At 47.0% G+C, this 23,667-nt stretch overlaps 1 protein-coding gene across 25 annotated transcripts in view; it reads right to left on the bottom strand.

Moving 5' to 3' along the window:
- ncor1 (nuclear receptor corepressor 1) overlaps window positions 1–23,667 on the bottom strand; it is a 376,647-nt gene that overhangs the window by 272,317 nt on the left and 80,663 nt on the right. For all 25 annotated transcript variants that reach the window (XM_078224546.1, XM_078224545.1, XM_078224544.1 and 22 more), the window contains exon 3: window positions 8,813–8,931. In XM_078224546.1, the coding sequence (XP_078080672.1) occupies window positions 8,813–8,931 (119 nt within the window). The remainder of the gene's footprint in view (window positions 1–8,812; window positions 8,932–23,667) is intronic.

Below are 23,667 nucleotides of genomic sequence, written 5' to 3'. Positions count from 1 at the left end.
ACAGTTTTTTTTTTAACTGGTCGGTGCAACATCGTGGGCCGAAGGGCCTGTTCTGCGCTGTAATGTTCTATGTTCTATGTTCTCTGCTCTAAGGAAAACAGCCGCAGCCAATCCAGTCTCTCTTGATAGCTGAAAAGCTCCAGTCCAGGCAACATCCTGGTGTATCTCCTCTGCACCCTCTCCAGTGCAGTAACTTCCATCCAATAGTGTGCCGACCAGAACTGCACATAGTGCTCTAGCTGCGGCCTCACGAATATTTTGTACAGCTCCACCATAACCTCCTTGCTCTTAGATTCAATGCTTCGGTTAATAAAGGCAGGTATGCCATATGCCTTCTTAATCACCTTATCGACCTGTCCTGCTGTCTTCAGAGATTAATGGTCATGTACACCAAGGTTCATAGAAACATAGAAAAACTACAGTACAAACAGGCCCTTCAGCCCACAAGTTGTGCCGAACACATCCCTACCTTCTAGACCTACCTATAATCCTCCATCCTATTAAGCTTCATGTACTCATCCAGGAGTCTCTTAAAAGACCCTATTGACTTCGCCTCCACCACCACTGACGGCAGCCGATTCCACTCGCCCACCACCCTCTGTGTGAAAAACTTACCCCTAACATCTCCCCTGTACCTACCCCCCAGCACACTAAACCTGTGTCCTCTCGTAGCAGACATTTCCACCCTGGGAAAAAGCCTCTGAGAGTCCACCCGATCTTTGCCTCTCAACATCTTATACACCTCTATTAGGTCTCCTCTCATCCTTCGTCTCTCCAAGGAGAAAAGACCGAGCTCCCTCAGCCTATCCTCATAAGGCAGGCCACTCAATCCAGGCAACATCCTTGTAAATCTCCTCTGCACCCTTTCAATCTTTTCCACAGCCTTCCTGTAATGAGGCGACCAGAACTGAGCACAATACTCCAAGTGGGGTCTGACGAGGGTCTTATATAGCTGCATCATTATCCCCAGACTCCTAAACTCAATCCCTTGATTGATAAAGGCCAGCACACCATACGCCTTCTTAACCACCTCCTACACCTGCGGGGCCAATTTTAGAGTCCTATGGACCCGGACCCCAAGGTCCTTCTGATCCTCTACAGTACTAAGAGTCTTTCCCTTTATATTGTACTCCTTCATCCCATTTGACCGACCAAAATGGACCACGACGCATTTATCTGGGTTGAAGTTGATCTGCCACTTGTCCGCCCAGTCTTGCATCCTATCTATGTCACTCTGTAACTTCTGACATCCCTCCAGACTATCCACAACCCCACCAACCTTCGTGTCGTCGGCAAACTTACCAACCCATCTCTCCGCTTCCTCATCCAGGTCATTTATGAAAATGACAAACAGCAAGGGTCCCAGGACAGATCCCTGGGGCACATCACTGGTGACCGACCTCCATTTAGAAAAAGACCCATCTATACCCACTCTCTGCCTCCTTTGGGCAAGCCAGATCTGGATCCACCGGGCAGCAGCCCCTTGGATCCCATGCCCTCTCACTTTTTCGAGAAGCCTTGCATGGGGGACCTTATCGAACACCTTGCTAAAATCCATATAAACCACATCTACCGCCTTCTCTTCGTCAATGTGTTTAGTCACATTTTCGAAGAACTCCACCAGGCTCGTAAGGCATGATCTGCCCTTGACAAAGCCATGCTGAGTATTCTTGAGCATACAAAACCTCTCTAAATGCTCATATATCCTGTCCCTCAGGATCTTTTCCATCAGTTTACCAACCACTGAGGTTAGACTCACCGGTCGGTAATTACCTGGGCCATCCCTATTCCCCTTCTTGAAAATAGGAACCACATCCGCAATCCTCCAATCCTCCGGCACCTCCCCGTCTCCATCGACGACGCAAAGATCATCGCCAGAGGCTCTGCAATCTCTTCCCTCGCCTCCCACAGTAACCTGGGGTACATCCCATCCGGACCCGGCGACTTATCTATCTTGATGCCATTCAAAGATTCCAGCACAACCTCTTTCTTTAAGTCCACATACTCAATCCTTTCAGTCCACCGCACGCCCGCAGTACATCCACCCAGGTCATTCTCCTCTGTGAAAACCGAGGCAAAAGACTCATTGAGCACCTCTGCCATTTCTACTGGTTCCGTACAGACTTTCCCGCCTTCACCTTTTATAGGCCCTATTCCTTCACGTCTCATCCTTTTACTCTTCACGTATTTATAGAACGCCTTAGGGTTCTCCTTAATCCTATCAGCCAGGGCCTTCTCGTGACCCCTTCTGGCTCTCCTAATTTCCTTCTCTAGTCCCTTCCTACAAGCCGTATACTCTTCTAAATCCCTATCTTCGCCAAGCTCTCTGAGCCTTTTGTACGCTTTCCTTTTCTTCTCGACTAGGTCCCGCACAGCTTTCGTGCACCATGGTTCCTTTAACCAACCAACACCTCCCTGTCTGCTCGGAACGTTGTCCTGTAGAACTCTAGACAGACATTCCTTGAAAAACTGCCACCTCTCTTCAGTACATTTCCCCGAGAATACCTCCTTCCAATTTACTCCTCTAATTTGATGTCTAATGTCTTGATATTTCCCCTTACTCCATATAAACACTTTCCTTGCTTGCCTGATCCTCTCTTTTCCCAATGCAAGCCTAAAGGAGATAGAGTTATGATCGCTATCCCCAAGATGCTCTCCCACTGAAAGATCTGACACCTGTCCAGGTTCATTGGTCAGTATCAGATCAAGTACAGCCTCTCCTCTTGTAGGCTTGTCCACATGCTGTGTCAGGAAACCCTCCTGAACACACCTAACAAACTCTTCCCCATCCAATCCCCTTACCCTCGGGATATTCCAATCTATGTTTGGGAAATTAAAGTCTCCCATCACAACAACTCTGCTATTACTGCATCTCTCCAGGATCTGTTTCCCTATCTGCTCCTCCAACTCCCTGTTACTATTGGGCGGCCTATAGAAAACTCCCAGCAAAGTGACCGGCCCCTTCCCACTCTGAACTTCCACCCACAGAGACTCGGTGGACAATCCCTCCACAGCATACACCTTCTCTACAGCTGTGACACTATTCCTGATCAGCAGTGCCACTCCACCCCCTCTCTTGCCTCCCTCCCTGTCCATCCTGAAACATCTGAATCCCGGTACCTGGAGTATCCAGTCCTGTTCCTGAGACATCCAAGTCCCCGTAATGGCCACCACATCACACTTCCAGGCATCGATCCACGCTCTGAGCTCATCCCCTTTATTCACTATACTCCTGGCATTAAAGTAAACACATCTCAATCCTTTGGTCTAAGCTCTCTCCTTCTCTATTCCCTGTCTATCCGCCCTCTTGCACTGCCTATAACCCTTCCTGTTTGCGAGCTACCTTCCTCACTCTCAGTCACCTCATTTTGATCCCCTCCCCCCAACCTATCTAGTTTAAACTCACCCCAGTGGCCTTAGCCAACCTTCCTGCCAGGATATTGGTCCCCCTGGGATTCAAGTGCCACCCGTTTTTGTGTACAGGGCACACCTGCCCCTAAAGAGGTCCCAATGGTCCAGGAACCTGAATCCCTGCCCCCTGCACCAGTCCCTCAGCCACACATTCATCCTCCACCTCACTCCATTCCTGTCCTCACCTTCCCGTGGCACAGGCAGCAATCCTGAGATTACTACCTTTGCTTTCCTCCTTCTCAGCTATCTCCCTAATTCCCTATACTCTCTTTTCATGACCCCTTCCCCCTTCCTACCCACATCAGCGGTACCAATATGTACCGCTACCTCCGGCTCCTCTCCCTCCCACCTCAGGATTTCTGGGACTCGCCCAGCGACATCCTGGATCCCAGCCCCAGGGAGGCAGACCACCATGCGAGACTCCCGCCTGCCTCCGCAAAATCGCCTGTCCATCCCCCTGACTGTCGAGTCCCCGATTAATACTGCCTTCCTCGTCTTTTCCTTAGCCCTCTGAGTTACAGGGCCGGACTCCACCCCGGAGACATGGCCACTGCTGCTTCCCCCAGATGGGCTGTCCCCCCCAACAGTACTCAGGCAGGAGTACTTGTTGTGTAGGGGCACACCCACCGGGGTGCTCTCAATCACCCGAGCTTTACCCTTCCTGGCCGTCACCCACTTGGCCTCCACCCGTGGCCCTGGTGTGACCACCTGATGATAGCTCTTGTCTATCACCTCCTCATTCTCCCTTAACAGCCTAAGATCCCCAAGCTGCTGTTCCAGCTCCCGAACACGGTGCCTCAGGAACCGCAGCTCGACACACCCCTCACAGATGTGGATGTCCGGGAGGCCAGGTGCCTCCAGGACCTCCCACATACTGCACTGCGAACAACACACTGGCTTCACACTCATATTTCACCCTTTCTACCAAGGTACACAGAGAAAAGTAAATTAGAAATTTAAAAAAAGAAACTCACCCCTGCTTGTCCTTTCCCCCCGAAGCCCTGTGAGCCAAAGCCCTTACAGCTTTCACTCTGCTTCCCACTCACTCCCCTGCCCGCTCCTGACCCTGCCCGCTGTACACTGCGGCCTCCCTTTTATACTTCGCGCGCTTAAAAAACTACAAAATGTCCGCCCACGTGACCCCACGCCCGGGCTACTTCCAGGTTACTCTTACACTCTTAAATAACTCAAACCCCGCGAAAAAATAGATATTTAAAGTAGCTCCCTTACCCTTAGCTCTGTATCACTGTATCCACCAGCTCTCCTGTCTCTCTCCTGCTCCGGTGCAACAATTCCTCTAATTCCTAGGGTCGGACTATTCATTGTAAATTCCCTTGCCTTGTTAGTCCTCCCAAATGCACTATCTCACATTTTTCAGGGGTTAATTTCATTTTCTGACTTCTCCATCACTAAAACCATTTATTCTCATCTCAATAATGTCATCAAGGCAACTCCTGCCTTCTCACATCTGCTGTTGAAACCCTCATCCATGCCCTGAGACTCACACAGAAACCCTACAGTACAGAAAGAGGCCATTCGGCCCATCGAGTCTGCACCGACCACAATCCCACCCAGGCCCTACCCCCATATCCCTACATATTTTACCCACTAATCCCTCTAACCTACACATCTCAGGACCCTAAGGGGCAATTTAATCATGGCCAATCAACCTAACCCGCACTTCTTTGGAACGTGGGAGGAAACCAGAGCACCCGGAGGAAACCCACACAGACACGAGGAGAATGTGCAAACTCCACATAGACAGTGACCCAAGCCGGGAATCGAACCCAGGTCCCTGGAGCTGTGAAGCAGCAGTGATAACCACTGTGCCGCCCTGCTCGAGTGTTCCAGTGCACTCCTGGCAAACTTCCAATCATCCACCCTCCATAAACATAAGCTTATCCAAAACTCTGCTTTCTCACATCAAGCCTGTTCACCGAAATCCCCTGTGCTGGTTGATCGCTAATTGGCCCCCATTGAACCCTTACAATGCAGAAAGAGGCCATTCAGCCCATCAAGTCCGCACCAACTCTCCGAAAGAGCATCCCACCCAGGTCCACCCTCATCCCAGTAACTCCATGCATTCACCATGGCTCATCTACATTACATTACACTCCACTACACATTAAACAGCGCCTGCAATTTAAAATTCTCATCCTTGTTTCAATTCCTCTCCAGCCTTGGTCGTCCCATTCTATAATCTCCTCCAGCCCTACACCAACTCTCTGGCCTCTTGTATTTGCTCAATTTTAATAGATCACTGGCAGCCCAGCTTTCTGATGCCAAAGCCCGAAGCTCTGGAATCCCCTCCCTAAACTTCTCTTGCTCTCTTTCCTCTTTTAATACACTATTCAAAACCTTTCTTCTTGGGTAAACATTTGGTCACTTGCCCTGGTATCTCCGGATGTAGCCATAAAGCTGTGCGAGATGTCCTTTGGTCTGAAAAGTGCTATATAAGTGCAAGCCTTTTATACATATTGGTTGGGCCAACACAAAATACATGTACCATTTGCTGGGAACAATACTGAAAGTGGTTAAGAGAGTAAAGAGATCTAGGTATTATTGTGCACAGATCACTGCAGGTTTATGACCAATGAAGAGACACAGTAGCAAAAGTTAATACAATATTGGATTGTATTAACAGAACCACAGTCTAAAAGAGTACCATTCTGATACTGTACGGGTCACTGGTTGGACCACACCGAGTACAGTAGCCAGGAGGTATCCCGATATGATGGATGACAGAGTCAGTCATTTACAACACAGGAGGTGGAGATTCGGCCCATCTAATCCATGCTGGCTCCCAGTGGAGCAATCCACTCCCCAGCCCGGTCCCCACTGCTATACAAGTTTATTTCCACCGAAATCCCTTTTGAAATCACTGATTGTTTCTGCTTTCACCAACCTTGGCGTCCGAGATCCAGGTCATTGCCATTCACTGCATAACAATGTTCCTGCTCACACTCCCGCTGCTTCACTTGCCTAAAACTTTAAATCTGTAATCCCCAGTTCTTGCACCATCAGCTACTGGGAAGAATTTTCCCTTGAATACCCAAACCAAGCCAGTCAAAGTCTTGTACATCACTATCAAAGCTCTCCTTAATATCCTTTGCTCCATGGAGGACAACCAATTCCACATAACCTTGTTGCCAAAACATCCAAAGACTGGAACCATCCTGGCAAATCTCCCAAGGACTTCACATCTTCCCTAAAGTGTGGAAATAGTGACCGGACGCAATACTCGAGCTGGGGCCGAACCAGAGCTAGAACATAGAACATTACAGCGCAGTACAGGCCCTTCGGCCCTCGATGTTGCGCCGACCAGTGGAACCAATCTAAAGCCCCTCTAATCTACACTATTCCAATATCATCCATATGTTTATCCAATAACCATTTGAATGCTCTTAATGTTGACGAGTCCACTACTGCGGCAGGCAGGGCATTCCACGCCCTTACTACTCTCTGAGTAAAGAACCTACCTCTAACGTCTGTCCTATATCTCTCACCCCTCAATTTAAAGCTATGTCCCCTCGTGCTAGCCATCACCATCCGAGGAAAAAGGCTCTCACTATCCACCCTATCTAATTCTCTGATCATCTTGTATGCCTCTATTAAGTCACCTCTTAACCTTCTTCTCTCTAACGAAAACAACCTCAAGCCCCTCAGCCTTTCCTCATACGATTTTCCCACCAGACCAAGCAACATCCTGGTAAATCTCCTCTGCACTCTTTCCAACACTTCCACATCTTTCCTATAATACGGCGACCAGAACTGTACGCAATACTCCAAATGCGGCCGCACCAGAGTTTTGTACAGTTGCAGCATGACCTCCTGACTCCGAAACTCAATCCCTCTACCAATAAAAGCTAACACACCGTACGCCTTCTTAACAACCCTATCAACCTGGGTGCCAACTTTCAGGGATCTATGCACATGGACACCCCAGATCCCTCTGTTCATCCACACTACCAAGTATCTTACCATTAGCCCAGTACTCCTTCCAAAGTGAATCACCTCACACTTTTCCACATTAAACTCCATTTGCCACCTCTCAGCCCAGCTCTGCAGCTTATCTATGTCCCTCTGTAACCTGCCACTTCCCTCCGCACTGTCTACAACTCCACCGACTTTAGTGTCATCCGCAAATTTACTAATCCATCCTTCTACGCCATCATCCAGGTCATTAATAAAAATGACAAACAGCAGTGGCCCTAAAACAGATCCTTGCGGTACACCACTAGAAACTGAACTCCAGGATGAACATTTCCCATCAACCACCACCCTTTGTTTTCTTACAGGTAGCCAATTCCTGATCCAAACCACTAAATCACCCTCAATCCCATGTGTCCGTATTTTCTGCAAAAGCATACCATGGGGAACCTTATCAAACGCTTTGCTGAAATCCATATACACCACATCAACCGCTTTACCCTCATCCACCTCTTTGGTCACCTTCTCAAAGAACTCAATAAGGTTTGTGAGGCACGACCTACCCTTCACAAAACCGTGCTGACTATCCCTAATCAAATTATTCCTTTCTCGGTGATTATAAATTCTATCTCTTATAATCCTTTCCAATACTTTGCCCACAACAGAAGTAAGGCTCACCGGTCTATAATTACCAGGGTTGTCCCTACTCCCCTTCTTGAACAAGGGGACAACATTTGCTGTCCTCCAGTCTTCTGGCACTGTTCCTGTAGACAATGACGGCACAAAGATCAAAGGCAAAGGCTCTGCAATCTCCTCTCTAGCCTCCCGGAGAATCCTAGGATAAATCCCATTCGGCCCAGGGGACTTATCTATTTTTACCCTTTCCAGAATTGCTAACACCTCCTCCTTATGAACCTCAATCCCATCCAGTCCAACAGCCTGCATCTCAGTACTCCCCTCGACAACACTGTCCCTCTCCAGTGTGAATACCGACGAAAAATATTCATTTAGTGATGTTTCAGTAAGTGCTTTACTAAGCTTTACTAAGGTTTGGTATAAATTCCCCATTTTTGTACTCAATTCCTCTACTTATGAAGCCCAAGATCCCATATGCTTATACCATGGCTCTTTGATTTCGCTCCTTGGAAAAAGTGGCTTTAGAATAAGTCCAAGGGAAAGATACAAAAGTGCTTCCCAGCTTAACAAAACTGAACGACTTATACAGGTTCAAAGACCTTGGTTCATTGAAACTTTCTTCCTCAAAAGGTGGTGGAAGCAAAATCTTTGAATATTTTTAAGGCAGAGCCAGGTTCTTGATAAGCAAGAGGGTGAAAGGTTACGGGAGATAATGTGGAGTTCACTTTACAGTCAGATCTTATTGAATGGCAGAACTGGCTCGAGGGACCGAGTGGCCTACGCCTGCTCCTAATTTGTATGCTACCCCCGTCAATGGAAGCTAAACATCACTCACCTGTCAGAGGCTGGATGGAACTCTGAAAGAAGTGACGGACGTCTACGCAGCTGCTGATGCTGCTGCTGCAGGAGCTGAGAATCCTGGAGGTGAGGTCGATAATCTGGAACTGCAAATTCCTGCAAAATAACAAACATGATCAGAATTTTCACAGATTCAGCAATGAACGCATTTAAGTAATAGAATACACTTAAAATAATGTGGAGATGCTGGCGTTGGATTGGGATGGGCACAGTGAGAAGTCTCACAACACCAGGTTAGAGTCCAACAGGTTTATTTGGAATCACGGGCTTTCTGAGCGCTGCCCCTTCATCACTCTGCGTGACAAAGCAGTTAGAAGAAGAGGCATGTTCAGGGGCAGCGTAAAATGAACCACAAGGATATTTGACTCATTGGGCACGACAAGGAGAGCGGCAAGAATGTGGAAAGGGCAGCTGAACAACTGATTGCAAATATTAACAAATATGCCCAAGAGCTCTTTGTGCTGGAAGCAAGGGTTGGGGGTCAGGGGCAGGGCCTGGGATTTAAGGAGAATTGATTGTGCAGGCCAGGAGACTATGGATATCGGTGTGAAATGGATCATTTGTAAAGATAAGAGGCACTCAGCCCCATTCTTGACAATGAGGACCAATGTATTTATTCAAAAGGAATACTGAATTATGGACAATAATTTGTGAATATTGCATACTAACAATAGAACATAGAACATAACAGCGCAGTACAGGCCCTTCGGCTCTCGATGTTGCGCCGACCAGTGGAGCCAATCTAAAGCCCTTCTAATCTACACTATTCCAATATCATCCATATGTTTATCCAATAACCATTTGAATGCTCTTAATGTTGATGAGTCCACTGCTGCTGCAGGCAGGGCATTCCACAATGGCATCAAACTGAACACATCACAAGCACCAACTGCTGCTGAATATTATCTCCAGCTAGGCTAAAACACGCAGGCAGCAGAAAATAAATACAAAAATTACTTTATTTTGATACATTGAAGTGGTGCTTCAATACGATTTGTGAAAGTCTACAAAACTGCTGGGGAACGCAAGAATCATAGTCATACAGCGCAGAAAAGGCCCTTCAGCCCATTGAGTCTGCACCAACAATAACTGCCACGAAAGGCGCACTAATTCCATTTTCCTACACTTGTCCCATATCTGGAATGTTACGATATTTCAAGTGCTCATCCAAATACTTTTTAAAGGTTGTGAGGTTTCCGGTCTCCGCTGCCTTCCCAGGCACTGCATTCCAGATTTCTGAGTGAAAAATGTTTTTCTCAAATCCCCTCTGAATTTCTTGCCCCTCACCCTAAAACTATGTCCCCTGGTGATTGAACCCAAGGGGAACAGCTGCTCCCTACTCACCCTGTCCATACCCCTCATAATCTTATACACCTCAATCATGGTCATTACCCCTCCCGCCCCCCACTCCAGCCCTAAAGAAAACAATCTAAGCCTATCTCGTCTCTCCTTATTGCTCAAATGCTCCATCCTAGGCAACATTCTGGTGAACCTCCTCTGAACCATGCTCTGTTCAACTCCAACATTACCTCTTTGCTCTTTTACTCTACACTACGACTGATGAAAGCAAGTGTCCTATATGCCTTTTTAACTATCCTATTCATGTGCTCTGCCGATTTCAAGGATCTGTGAATAATACCCCAAGATCCATTTGTTCCTCTGAGTTTCCCAGTGTCCTGTCGTTCATTAAATACTCCCTTGCCTTGTTTCTTCTTCCAACATGCATGACCTCGCACTTATCAGAGTTAAATGCAGTCAGCCACTGGTCCGCCCATTTGACCAAGCCATTTATATCTTCTTGTAACCCACGATCTTCTGCTTCACTATGAACCACCTTACCAATCTTGGTGTCAAAGAACAAAAAAGAACAAAGAACAGTGCAGCACAGGAAACAGGCCCTTCGGCCCTCCAAGCCTGTGCCGCTCCTTGGTCCAACTAGACCAATCGTTTGTATCCCTCCATTCCCAGGCTGCTCATGTGACTATCCAGGTAAGTCTTAAACGATGTCAGCGTGCCTGCCTCCACCACCCTACTTGGCAGCGCATTCCAGGACCCCACCACCCTCCGTGTAAAAAACGTCCCTCTGATATCTGAGTTATACTTCGCCCCTCTCACCTTGAGCCCATGACCCCTCGTGATTGTCACCTCCGACCTGGGAAAAAGCTTCCCACTGTTCACCCTATCTATACCCTTCATAATCTTGTACACCTCTATTAGATCTCCCCTCATTCTCCGTCTTTCCAAGGAGAACAACCCCAGTCTACCCAATCTCTCCTCATAGCTAAGACCCTCCATACCAGGCAACATCCTGGTAAACCTTCTCTGCACTCTCTCTAACGCCTCCACGTCCTTCTGGTAGTGCGGCGACCAGAACTGGACGCAGTACTCCAAATGTGGCCTAACCAGCGTTCTATACAGCTGCATCATCAGACTCCAGCTTTTATACTCTATACCCCGTCCTATAAAGGCAAGCATACCATATGCCTTCTTCACCACCTTCTCCACCTGTGTTGCCACCTTCAAGGATTTGTGGACTTGCACACCCAGGTCCCTCTGTGTTTCTATACTCCTGATGACTCTGCCATTTATTGTATAACTCCTCCCTACATTATTTCTTCCAAAATGCATCACTTCGCATTTATCCGGATTAAACTCCATCTGCCACCTCTCCGCCCAATTTTCCAGCCTATCTATTTCCTGCTGTATTGCCCGACAATGCTCTACGCTATCCGCAAGTCCAGCCATAAGACCGTGTCATAAGACCGTAAGACATTCGAGCAGAATTAGGCCACTTGGCCCATCGAGTCTGCTCTGCCATTCAATCATGGCTGATATTGTTGTCATTGTAAGAGTTTTAACAACACCAGGTTAAAGCCCAACAGGTTTATTTGGTAGCAAATGCCATTAGCTTTCAGAGCGCTGCTCCGTCAGATGGAATGGATATCTGTTCATAAACAAGGCATACAGAGACACAAATTCAAGTTGCAGAATACTGATCAGAATGCGAATCTTTACAGCTAATCAAGTCTTAAAGATACAGACAATGTGAGTAGAGGGAGCATTAGGCACAGGTTAAAGAAATGTGTATTATCTCCAGACAGGACAGCCAGTGAGATTCTGCAAGTCCAGGAGGCAAGCTGTGGGGGTTACCGATAGTGTGACATGAACCCAAGATCCCGCTTGAGGCCGTCCTCATGTGTGCGGAACTTGGTTATCAGTTTCTGCTCAGCAACTCTGCGCTGTCGTGTGTCGTGAAGGCCGCCTTGGAGAACGCTTACCCGAAGACCAGAGGCCGAATTCCCGTGACCGCTGAAGTGCTCCCCAACAGGAAGAGAACAGTCTTGCCTGGTGATTGTCGAACGGTGTTCATTCATCCGTTGTCGTAGCGTCTGCATGGTTTCCCCAATGTACCATGCCTCGGGACATCCTTTCCTGCAGCGTATCAGGTAGACAACGTTGGCCGAGTTGCAAGAGTATGTACCGTGTACCTGGTAGATGGTGTTCTCACGTGAGATGATGGCATCCGTGTCGATGATCCGGCACGTCTTGCAGAGGTTGCTGTGACAGGGTTGTGTGGTGTCGTGGTCACTGTTCTCCTGAAGGCTGGGTAGTTTGCTGCGGACAATGGTCTGTTTGACGTTGTGCAGTTGTTTGAAGGCAAGAAGTGGGGGTGTGGGGATGGCCTTGGCGAGATGTTCGTCTTCATCAATGACATGTTGAAGGCTCCGGAGGAGATGCCGTAGCTTCTCCGCTCCGGGGAAGTACTGGACGACGAAGGGTACTCTGTCCACCGTATCCCATGCTTGTCTTCTGAGGAGGTCGGTGCGGTTTTTCGCTGTGGCGTGTCGGAACTGTCGATCGATTTGTCGAGTGCCATATCCTGTTCTTATGAGGGCATCTTTCAGTGTCTGGAGGTGTCTGTTGCGATCCTCCTCATCCGAGCAGATCCTGTGTATGCGGAGGACTTGTCCATAGGGGATGGCTTCTTTTACGCGTTTAGGGTGGAAGCTGACATTTTCTTCCTTTGGACTCATGGTGAACAATCACTGAAACAACTCTATGATGACATCAACAAGTTCCATCCCACCATAAGACTCACCATGGAGAACTCTCCGGAATCGGTTGCATTCTTGGACACACGCATCTCCATTAACGATGGTCACCTCAGCACCTCACTGTACCGCAAGCCCACAGATAACCTCACGATGCTCCACTTCTCCAGCTTCCACCCTAAACACGTTAAAGAAGCCATCCCCTACGGACAAGCCCTCCGTATATACAGGATCTGCTCGGATGAGGAGGATCGCAATAGACACCTCCAGACGCTGAAAGATGCCCTCATAAGAACAGGATATGGCGCTCGACTCATCGATCGACAGTTCCGACACGCCACAGCGAAAAATCGCACCGACCTCCTCAGAAGACAAGCACGGGACACGGTGGACAGAGTACCCTTCATCGTCCAGTACTTCCCCGGAGCGGAGAAGCTACGGCATCTCCTCCAGAGCCTTCAACATGTCATTGATGAAGACGAATATCTCGCCAAGGCCATCCCCACACCCCCACTTCTTGCCTTCAAACAACCGCACAACCTCAAACAGACCATTGTCCGCAGCAAACTACCCAGCCTTCAGGAGAACAGTGACCACGACACAACACAATCCTGCCACAGCAACCTCTGCAAGTCGTGCCGGATCATCGACACGGATGCCATCATCTCACGTGAGAACACCATCTACCAGGCACACGGTACTTACTCTTGCAACTCGGCCAACGTTGTCTACCTGATACGCTGCAGGAAAGGATGTCCCGAGGCATGGTACATTGGGGAAACCATGCAGACGCTACGACAACGGATGAATGAACACCGTTCGACAATCACCAGGCAAGACTGTTCTCTTCCTGTGGGGGAGCACTTAAGCGGTCACGGGCATTCGGCCTCTGATCTTCGGGTAAGCGTTCTCCAAGACGGCCTTCACGACACACGACAGAGCCAAGTTCCGCACACATGGCCTGAACCGGGATCTTGGGTTCATGTCACACTATCGGTAACCCCCACAGCTTGCCTGGATCTGCAGAATTTCACTGGCTGTCCTGTCTGGAGACAATACACATTTCTTTAACCTGTGCCTAACGCTCTCTCCACTCACATTGTCTGTATCTTTAAGATTTGATTAGTTGTAAAGATTCGCATTCTAATCAGTATTCTGTAACTTGAGTTTGTGTCTCTGTATGCCTTGTTTATGATGTGGAGCAGATATCCATTCCATCTGACGAAGGAGCAGCGCTCCGAAAGCTAATGGCATTTGCTACCAAATAAACCTGTTGGACTTTAACCTGGTGTTGTTAAAACTCTTACTGTGTTTACCCCAGTCCAACGCCAGCATCTCCACATCATTGTTCTCATCCCCATTGTCCTGCCTTTTCCCCAAAACCCCTGATCCCCTTATTAATCAAGAACCTATCGATCTCTGTCTTAAAGACACTCAATGATCTGGCCTCCACTCCCTTGCTGAAGAAATTCTCCTCATCTCTGTTTTAAAGGATCATCCCTTCAGCCTGAGGTTGTGCCCTCTGATTCTAGCTTTTCCTACTAGTGGAAACATCCTCTCCACGTCCACTCAATCGAGGCCTGGTAGTATCCTGTAAGTTTCAATAAAACCCCCCCACTCATCCTTCTAAACTCTAACGAATACAAACCCAGAGTCCTCAACTGTCCCTCATACGACAAGCTCTTCATTCCAGGGATCATTCTTGTGAACCTCCTCTGGACCCTTTCCAAGGCCAGCACATCCTTCCTTAGATATGGAATCCAAAACTGCTCACAATACTCCAAATGGGGTCTGACCAGAGCCTTATACATTCCTGCCCTTGTATTCTAGCCCTCTCGACATGAATGCTAACAATGCATTTGCCTTCCTAACTGCCAACTGAACCTGCATATTAACCTGAAGAGAATCTTGAACAAGGACTCCCAAGACCCTTTGTATTTCTGATTTCTTAAGCATTTCCCCATTTAGAAAATAGTCTATGCCTCCACTCCTCCTTCCAAAGTGCATAACCTCACACTTTTCCACATTGAATTCCATCTGCCACTTCTTTGCCCACTCTCCTAACCTGCCCGCCCCCAACTGCTTCCTCAATACTACCTGTCCCTCTGCGTATCTTTGTCATCTGCAAACTTGCTCACCGTTCCCCCCACATTGTCATCTATATCATTTATGTATATAACAAATAATAAGGATCCAAGCACTGAACCTTATGGTACACCGCTGGACACCGGCCTCCAGTTACTCAAACAGCCTTTTACCAGTATCTTTTGTGTCCTATTGACTAAGCCACTTTTGGACCCATCTCACCAAATTTCCCTGAATTCATGTGCTTTAACCTTCTCAATCAGTCTCCCAAGTAGGACCTTGTCAAAGGCTTTCCTAAAATCCATAGAAACGACATCAACTGAAGCTTGAGAAACAATCTCGACACAAACTGAGATTTGAAACCATTTTTCCAATGAACAATGGGATGTAAATACTTCCAACCACTGTCCATCCCAAGCAATTCCTGCATCTTTTTCCTGCTCTCCACTGCAATGCTACCCATCCCTGTGGTCTGCCTCTCACACTCGCAGATGCTTGCTTTCACAGTCCCTTGCATGCATTTTGTTCCTGTCATACTGAGTGTTAAATGCAGGTTTTGGGCCCTGCCAAATCTCCAGACTATCCAGCCGACACATGACTGTGATTTCTGGCTGCATTGTTTATACAGGATTTAATAGTGGCTGCTCCTCTCACTGTGACCCAGGCCTGCCAAATTTAGCATTATATTTATGTTCTGTTCTCTTCATGCATTTAGATCATTCTTTGTGCTAATGCCAAGAAAGGGATTTACCAGACAGCACAGTACAACAGCACAGGAAGCATCCTGCCCCTGGAGAGGGAACCACATATCGATGTGGACAAACTGCTCGCCATTGCATTAACCAGAGGGCTAACAAAGTTTTTGTGATCAATGCACTTAGATATCTGCACAACACAGACTCAGCTATTTCCGGAATCAGCAGACATTTAACCTTTTGTTTACCAGAATGAGCAAGTTAAATATAGAAAGTACAGAAGAGAGCTAAATGAGAAGGGGAGGAGGAGGAGAGGGAGGTGTGTTCATTCTTCAAGGAAAAGATAACCATGCTCATCAAGCATTCAGGTTACATGACCAGCCCATCTCAGTTGTTACTGTCTCAATATATTGTGGATGCTTGGCATGTGACAACATAAATTAAAACCCAAAAGTTCTTTATAAACACACAAATAGTAAAAGGATAGGAAAGGTAAGGCCGACCAAGGAAGTGGGTATATTCGACTGCCCTCAACTCTGTTCCTCAATACTCCATCTGGTTCAGTCTCAGCAACACCCTGGCCCAGAGCAAGGTTGAAAAAGCCATTTGATAGCTTTAAAAACAAAGTCCTGCCATCATTCTGAAATTAGCAGAGAGACATTTCTGCCATTGCTGCACAATCTCATATCCATCATCTGGGAAAAGGAACGCATGTCACGGGATGACTCCATGTTCTGACAGAAGCAGAGGGCATGGTTGAGATGCTCAATATGTACTCTCTATCTGTCTTTACCTGAGAAGAGTGCCAATATATTGGTAGAGGGATGAGGTAGTGCCAATATTTCAGTGGATAAGAATAAAGTTGAATAGAGCTCTGCAGACAGGACTGGATGAATCACAATCACAATGGATCAAAGGGCGAAAGCTGAAACTTTGGCGGTAAAAGAAATTGGGTGGAGAGGAAGAACATTTCCCTTCCTCACCTCAGAGTGGAGTGGCAGAACCCAGGGATTCGAAGAAGACAAGAAATAAGAGTAGATAACATGGCCTCACAAGCCTGCTCCTCAATACTTTTCCTCCAAAACAATTTGGAGGAAAACGTAACTAGTTTGATTCGTAAGTTTGCGGACGACACAAAGATTGGTGGATTTGCGGATAGCGATGAGGACCATCAGAGGATACAGCAGGATATAGATCAGTTGGAGACTTGGGTGGAGAGATGGCAGATGGAAAGTGGATGAAGGGAAGGCGGTGGATGTTGCCTACCTGGATTTCAGCAAGGCCTTTGACAAGGTCCCTCATGGGAGGTTAGTTAGGAAGGTTCAGTCGCTGGGTATACATGGGGAGGTAGTAAATTGGATAAGACACTGGCTCAATGGAAGAAGCCAGAGAGTGGTTGTGGAGGATTGCTTCTCTGAGTGGAGGCCTGTGACTAGTGGTGTGCCGCAGGGATCGGTGTTGGGTCCATTGTTGTTTGTCATCTATATCAATGATCTGGATGATAATGTGGTCAATTGGATCAGCAAGTTTGCTGATGATACAAAGATTGGAGGTGTAGTGGACAGTGAGGAAGGTTTTCAAAGCTTGCAGAGGGATTTGGACCAACTAGAAAAATGGGCTGAAAAATGGCAAATGGAATTTAACGCAGACAAGTGTGAGATATTGCACATTGGAAGGACAAACCAAAGTAGAACGTACAGGGTAAATGGTAGGACTCTGAAGAGTGCAGTTGAACAGAGGGATCTGGGAATACAGGTACAGAGTTCCCTAAAAGTGACGTCACAGGTGGATAGGGTCGTAAAGAGTGCCTTTGGTACATTGGCCTTTATAAATCGGAGTATCGAGTGTAAAAGTTGGAGTGTTATGGTAAGGTTATATAAGGCATTGGTGAGGCCGAATTTGGAGTATTGTGTACAGTTTTGGTCACCTAGTTACAGGAAGGATGTAAATAAGATTGAAAGAGTGCAGAGAAGGTTCACAAGGATGTTGCCGGGACTTGAGAAGCTGAGTTACAGAGAGAGATTGAATAGGTTGGGACTTTATTCCCTGGAGCGTAGAAGATTGAGGGGAGATTTGATAGAGGTGTATAAGATTTTGATGGGTATAGATAGAGTGAATGCAAGCAGGCTTTTTCCGCTGAGGCTAGGGGAGAAAAAAACCAGAGGGCATGGGTTAAGGGTGAAAGGAGAAAAGTTTAAAGGGAATATTAGGGGGGGCTTCTTCACGCAGAGAGTGGTGGGAGTGTGGAATGAGCTGCCGGATAAAGTGGTAAATGCGGGGTCAGTTTTAACATTTAAGAAAAACTTGGACGGGTTCATGGATGAGAGGGGTGTGGAGGGATATGGTCCAAGTGCAGGTCAGTGGGACTAGGCATAAAATGGTTCGGCACAGACAAGAAGGGCCAAAAGGCCTGTTTCTGAGCTGTAATTTTCTATGGTTCTATGGAGTGTAATCCGGACAAATGAGAGGAAATGCAGTTTGGAAGGTCTAATACAGAAAGGAAATATACAGTAAATGGCAGAACCCTTAAGAGTATTGATAGGCAAAGGGATCTGGGTGTGCAGGCATACAGGACACTGAAAGTGGCAATGCAGGTGGAGAAGGTAGTCAAGAAGGCATACGGCATGTTTGCCTTCATAGGCCGGGGTACTGAGTTTAAAAATTTGCAAGTCATTTTGCAGCTTTATAGAAACTTAGGCCGCACTTGGAATATAGTGTTCAGTTCTGGTCGCCACACTACCAGAAGGATGTGGAGGCTTTGGAGAGGGTACAGAAAAGATTTACCAGGATGTTGCCTGGTATGGGGGGCATTAGCTATGAGGAGAGGTTGGAGAAACTTGGTTTGTTCTCACTGGAACGATGGAGGTTGGGGGCAACCGGATAGAAGTCTATAAGATTATGAGGGGCATGGACAGAGTGGATAGTTAGAAGCTTTTTCCCAGGATGGAAGAGTCAATTACTCGGCGGCATAGATTTAAGGTGCGAGGGTAAGGTTTAAAGAAGATGTACGAGGCAAATTTATTTTACGCAGAGGGTGCTGGGTGCCTGGAACGCGCTGCCGGGGGGAGGTACTGGAAGCAGATACAAGAGTGACTTTTAGGGAGCGTCTTGACAAATACACGAATAGGATGAGAATAGAGGGATATGGTCCCTGGAAGGGTAGGGGGTTTTAGTTCAGTCGGGCAGCATGGTTGGTGCAGGCTTGGAAGGCCGATGGGCCTGTTCCTGTGCTGTAATTCTCTTTGCTCTTTGTTCATCATCATTTTTTTTATTCATGGGATATGGGCGTCGCTGGTTGGCCATCCCTAGTTGTCCTTGAGAAGGTGGTGGTGAGCGACTTTCTTAAATTGCTGGAGGTTGACCCACAATGCCGTGAGGGAAATTCCAGGATTTTGACCCAGCTACTTCTATTAAATTATTTCTACTACTCGTCTGCCCATCCAGCTAGTCTGACAGTCATTTGGCATCATTCTCACGGTGTGTCACACTTCCACGTTTGGTATCTTGGGCAAATTTTGAAATTTTACTCTACAGTTCAATGTCCCAGTCATTTATGTAAATATCAAAACAGCAGTACTCCTAGCAACAAACCTTGGGAAACACCACTGTGTATGGTCCTCCAGTCGAACAACCAATTACTATAACTTCCTGTTTTCTGTCCTGAAGCCTGTTATTTCACCCAAGCTGACACTGATCCTTTTTTTCCATTGAGCCTCAATTATGTTTTCTTTATTCTTTGAACAGTTTTGGGGATCGGTGGGAAAGCCAGCATTTGCTGCCCACCCCAAATTTCCCTTGAACCAAGTAGCTTGCTAGGCCATTGTACAGGATAGTTAAGAGTCAACTACATTGCTGTGGGTCTGGAGTCACAAGTAGGCCAGACCATGTAAGGGTGACAGATTTCCTTCTGTTTAGATGTTTCAGTAAGTGCAGGGAAGGTGGTAAAGGAGGGGGAGGTGTGGCATTGTTAGTCAAGGACAGTATTACGGTGGCAGAAAGGACATTTGATGAGGACTCGTCTACTGAGGTAGTTTGGGCTGAGGTTAGAAACAGGAAAGGAGAGGTCACCCTGTTGGGAGTTTTTTTATAGACCTCCGAAATGTTCCAGAGATGTAGAGGAAAGGATTGCAAAGATGATTCTGGATAGGAGCGAAAGTAACAGGGTAGTTGTACTGGGGGACTTTAACTTTACAAATATTGACTGGAAAAGCGATAGTTCGAGTACTTTAGAGGGGTCGGTTTTTGTCCAGTGTGTACAGGAAGGCTTCCTGACGCAGTATGTAGATAGACCAACGAGAGGCGAGGCCACATTGGATTTGGGACTGGGTAATGAACCAGGCCGGGTGTTAGATTTGGAGGTAAGTGAGCACTTTGGTGACAGTGACCACAATTCAAATACGTTTACCTTAGCAATGGAAAAGGATAGGTATATACCAAAGGGCAAGAGTTATAGCTGGGGGAAAGGAAATTATGATGCGATGAGGCGAGATTTAGCTGACATAGGTTGGGGAAGGAAACTGCAGGGGATGGGCACAATTGTAATGTGGAACTTGTTCAAGGAACAGCTACTACGCGTCCTTGATAAATATGTACCTGTCAGGCAGGGAGGAAGCAGACGTGTGAGGGAACCGAGGTTTACTAAGGAGGTTGAATCTCTTGTGAAGAGGAAGGAGGAGACTTATGTTAAGATGAGACGTGAAGGCTCAGTTAGGTCACTTGAGAGTTACAAGTTAGCCAGGAAGGACCTAAAGAAAGAGTTAAGAAGCGCCAGGAGGGGACATGAGAAGTCTTTGGCAGGTAGGATCAAGGAAAACCCTAAAGCTTTCTATAGGTATGTCAGGAGTAAAAGAATGACTAGGGTAAGATTAGGGCCAGTCAAGGACAGTAGTGGGAAGCTGTGCGTGGAGTCTGAAGAGATAGGAGGGGCACTAAATGAATATTTTTCATCGGTATTCACACTGGAGAGGGACAGTGTTGTCGAGGGGAGTATTGGGATGCAGGCTGTTGGACTGGATGGGATTGATGTTCATAAAGAGGAGGTGTTAGCAATTCTGGAAAGGGTAAAAATAGATAAGTCCCCTGGGCCGGATGGGATTTACCCTAGGATTCTCTGGGAGGCTAGAGAGGAGATTGCAGAGCCTTTGGTCTTGATCTTTGTGTCGTCATTGTCTACAGGAACAGTGCCAGAAGACTGGAGGATAGCAAATGTTGTCCCCTTGTTCAAGAAGGGGAGTAGGGACAACCCTGTGAATTATAGACCGGTGAGTCTTACTTCTGTTGTGGGCAAAGTATTGGAAAGGATTATAAGAGATAGGATTAATAATCACCGAGAAAGGAATAATTTGATTAGGGATAGTCAGCACGGTTTTGTGAAGGGTAGGTCGTGCCTCACAAACCTTATTGAGTTCTTTGAGAAGGTGACCAAAGAGGTGGATGAGGGTAAAGCGGTTGATGTGGTGTATATGGATTTCAGCAAAGCGTTTGATAAGGTTCCCCATGGTAAGCTATTGCAGAAAATACGGACACATGGGATTGAGGGTGATTTAGTGGTTTGGAATTGGCTAGCTGTAAGAAAACAGAGGGTGGTGGTTGATGGGAAATATTCATCCTGGAGTTCAGTTACAAGTGGTGTACCGCAAGGATCTGTTTTGGGGCCACTGCTGTTTGTCATTTTTATTAATGACCTGGATGATGGCGTGGAAGGAAGGATTAGTAAATTTGCGGATGACACCAAAGTCGGTGGAGTTGTAGACAGTGCGGAGGGAAGTGGCAGGTTACAGAGGGACATAGATAAGCTGCAGAGCTGGGCTGAGAGGTGGCAAATGGAGTTTAATACGGAAAAGTGTGAGGTGATTCACTTTGGAAGGAGTAACAGGATTACAGAGTACTGGGCTAATGGTAAGATACTTGGTAGTGTGGGTGAACAGAGGGATCTGGGTGTCCATGAGCATAGATCCCTGAAAGTTGGCACCCAGGTTGATCGGGCTGTTAAGAAGGCGTACGGTGTGTTAGCTTTTATTGGTAGAAGGATTGAGTTTCGGAGCTAGGAGGTCATGCTGCAACTGTACAAAACTCTGGTGCGGCCGCATTTGGAGTATTGCGTACATTTCTGGTCGCCGTATTATAGGAAAGATGTGGAAGTGTTGGAAAGGGTGCAGAGGAGATTTACCAGGATGTTGCCTGGTATGGTGGGAAAATGGTATGAGGAAAGGCTGAGGGGCTTGAGGTTGTTTTCGTTAGAGAGAAGAAGGTTAAGAGGTGACTTAATAGAGGCATACAAGATGATCAGAGAATTGGATAGGGTGGATAGTGAGAGCCTTTTTCCTCGGATGGTGATGGCTAGCACGAGGGGACATAGCTTTAAATTGAGGGGTGAGAGATATAGGACAGATGTTAGAGGTAGGTTCTTTACTCAGAGAGTAGTAAGGGCGTGGAATGCCTGCCTGCAGCAGTAGTGGACTCGTCAACATTAAGAGCATTCAAATGGTTATTGGATAAACATGTGGATGATATTGGAATAGTGTAGATTAGAGGGGCTTTAGATTGGTTCCACTGGTTGGCGCAACATCGAGGGCCGAAGGGCCTGTACTGCGCTGTAATGTTCTATGTTCTATGTAAAGTACATTAATCAACCAGGCAAGTTTTTACAACAACCAATGATAGTTATCCATGGTCACCATTGTTGACAGGCTTTCAATTCCAGATTTGTCAATTGAATTTCAATCCCACCAGCTGCTGGGACCCAGGTACCCAGAGAATCCAGTACTGGTCACCTTTAGGTACAACGTGAGAGCTATTGAGGGGTTTCAAAGGAGATTTACCAAAAAGATTTCAGGTCTTGTGTGACTGTGTGACGTTTGCACATTCTCCCACTGTCTGCATAGATTTCCTCCAGGTGCTCGGTGTTCCTCGCTCAGTCCAAAGATATGCAGGTGATGGGGTGGATTAGCCATGGCAAAGGTGCCGCGTTATGGGAATAGGGCAGGGGGATAGGCCTAGGTAAGATGCTCTGAGTCGGTGCAGACTCGATGGCCTGAATTGCCTCCTTCTGCACTATAGGGATTCTATGGTTCTATATGGTTAGTTTGGAGAAGATGGGGTTGTTCTCCTTGGAGAAAAGGAGATGAAGGAAATCTGATACAGTAGTACAAGTTATGACAGGTTTAGATCAGCTCGACAAAGAAAAGCTATTCCCAAATCAAATGATCCAATAAGGTAGTGGGGACACAAATTCAGTAGATGCAGAGAGGAATACCACAAAATCACAATCTTTACAACGCAGAAGGAGGCCATTGGGCGCATCATGTGGAAGAAACTTTTCATACCGAGTGGAAATAGTGACAGGGAGGTGGAGGAGCAGATTGGGAAACAGATCCTGGAGAGATGCAGTAATAGCAGAGTTGTTGTGATGGGAGATTTTAATTTCCCAAACATAGATTGGAATATCCCAAGGGTAAGGGGATTGGATGGGGAAGAGTTCGTTCGGTGTGTTCAGGAGGGTTTCCTGACACAGCATGTGGACAAGCCTACAAGAGGAGAGGCTGTACTTGATCTGATACTGACCAATGAACCTGGACAGGTGTCAGATCTCTCAGTGGGAGAGCATCTTGGGGATAGCGATCATAACTCTATCTCCTTTAGGCTTGCATTGGAAAAAGAGAGGATCAGGCAAGCTAGGAAAGTGTTTATATGGAGTAAGGGGAAATATCAAGACATTAGACAGCAAATTAGAGGAGTAAATTGGAAGGAGGTATTCTCGGGGAAATGTACTGAAGAGAGGTGGCAGTTTTTCAAGGAATGTCTGTCTAGAGTTTTACAGGACAACGTTCCGAGCAGACAGGGAGGTGTTGGTCGGTTAAAGGAACCGTGGTGCACGAATGCTGTGCGGGACCTAGTCGAGAAGAAAAGGAAAGCGTACAAAAGGCTCAGAGAGCTTGGCGAAGATAGGGATCTAGATGAGTATACGGCTTGTAGGAAGGGACTAAAGGAGGAAATTAGGA

This window comes from Mustelus asterias, chromosome 12, assembly GCF_964213995.1.
Source record: "Mustelus asterias chromosome 12, sMusAst1.hap1.1, whole genome shotgun sequence".
Taxonomy (NCBI): Eukaryota; Metazoa; Chordata; class Chondrichthyes; order Carcharhiniformes; family Triakidae; genus Mustelus; species Mustelus asterias.
This window is presented reverse-complemented; position numbering and strand designations above follow the sequence as displayed.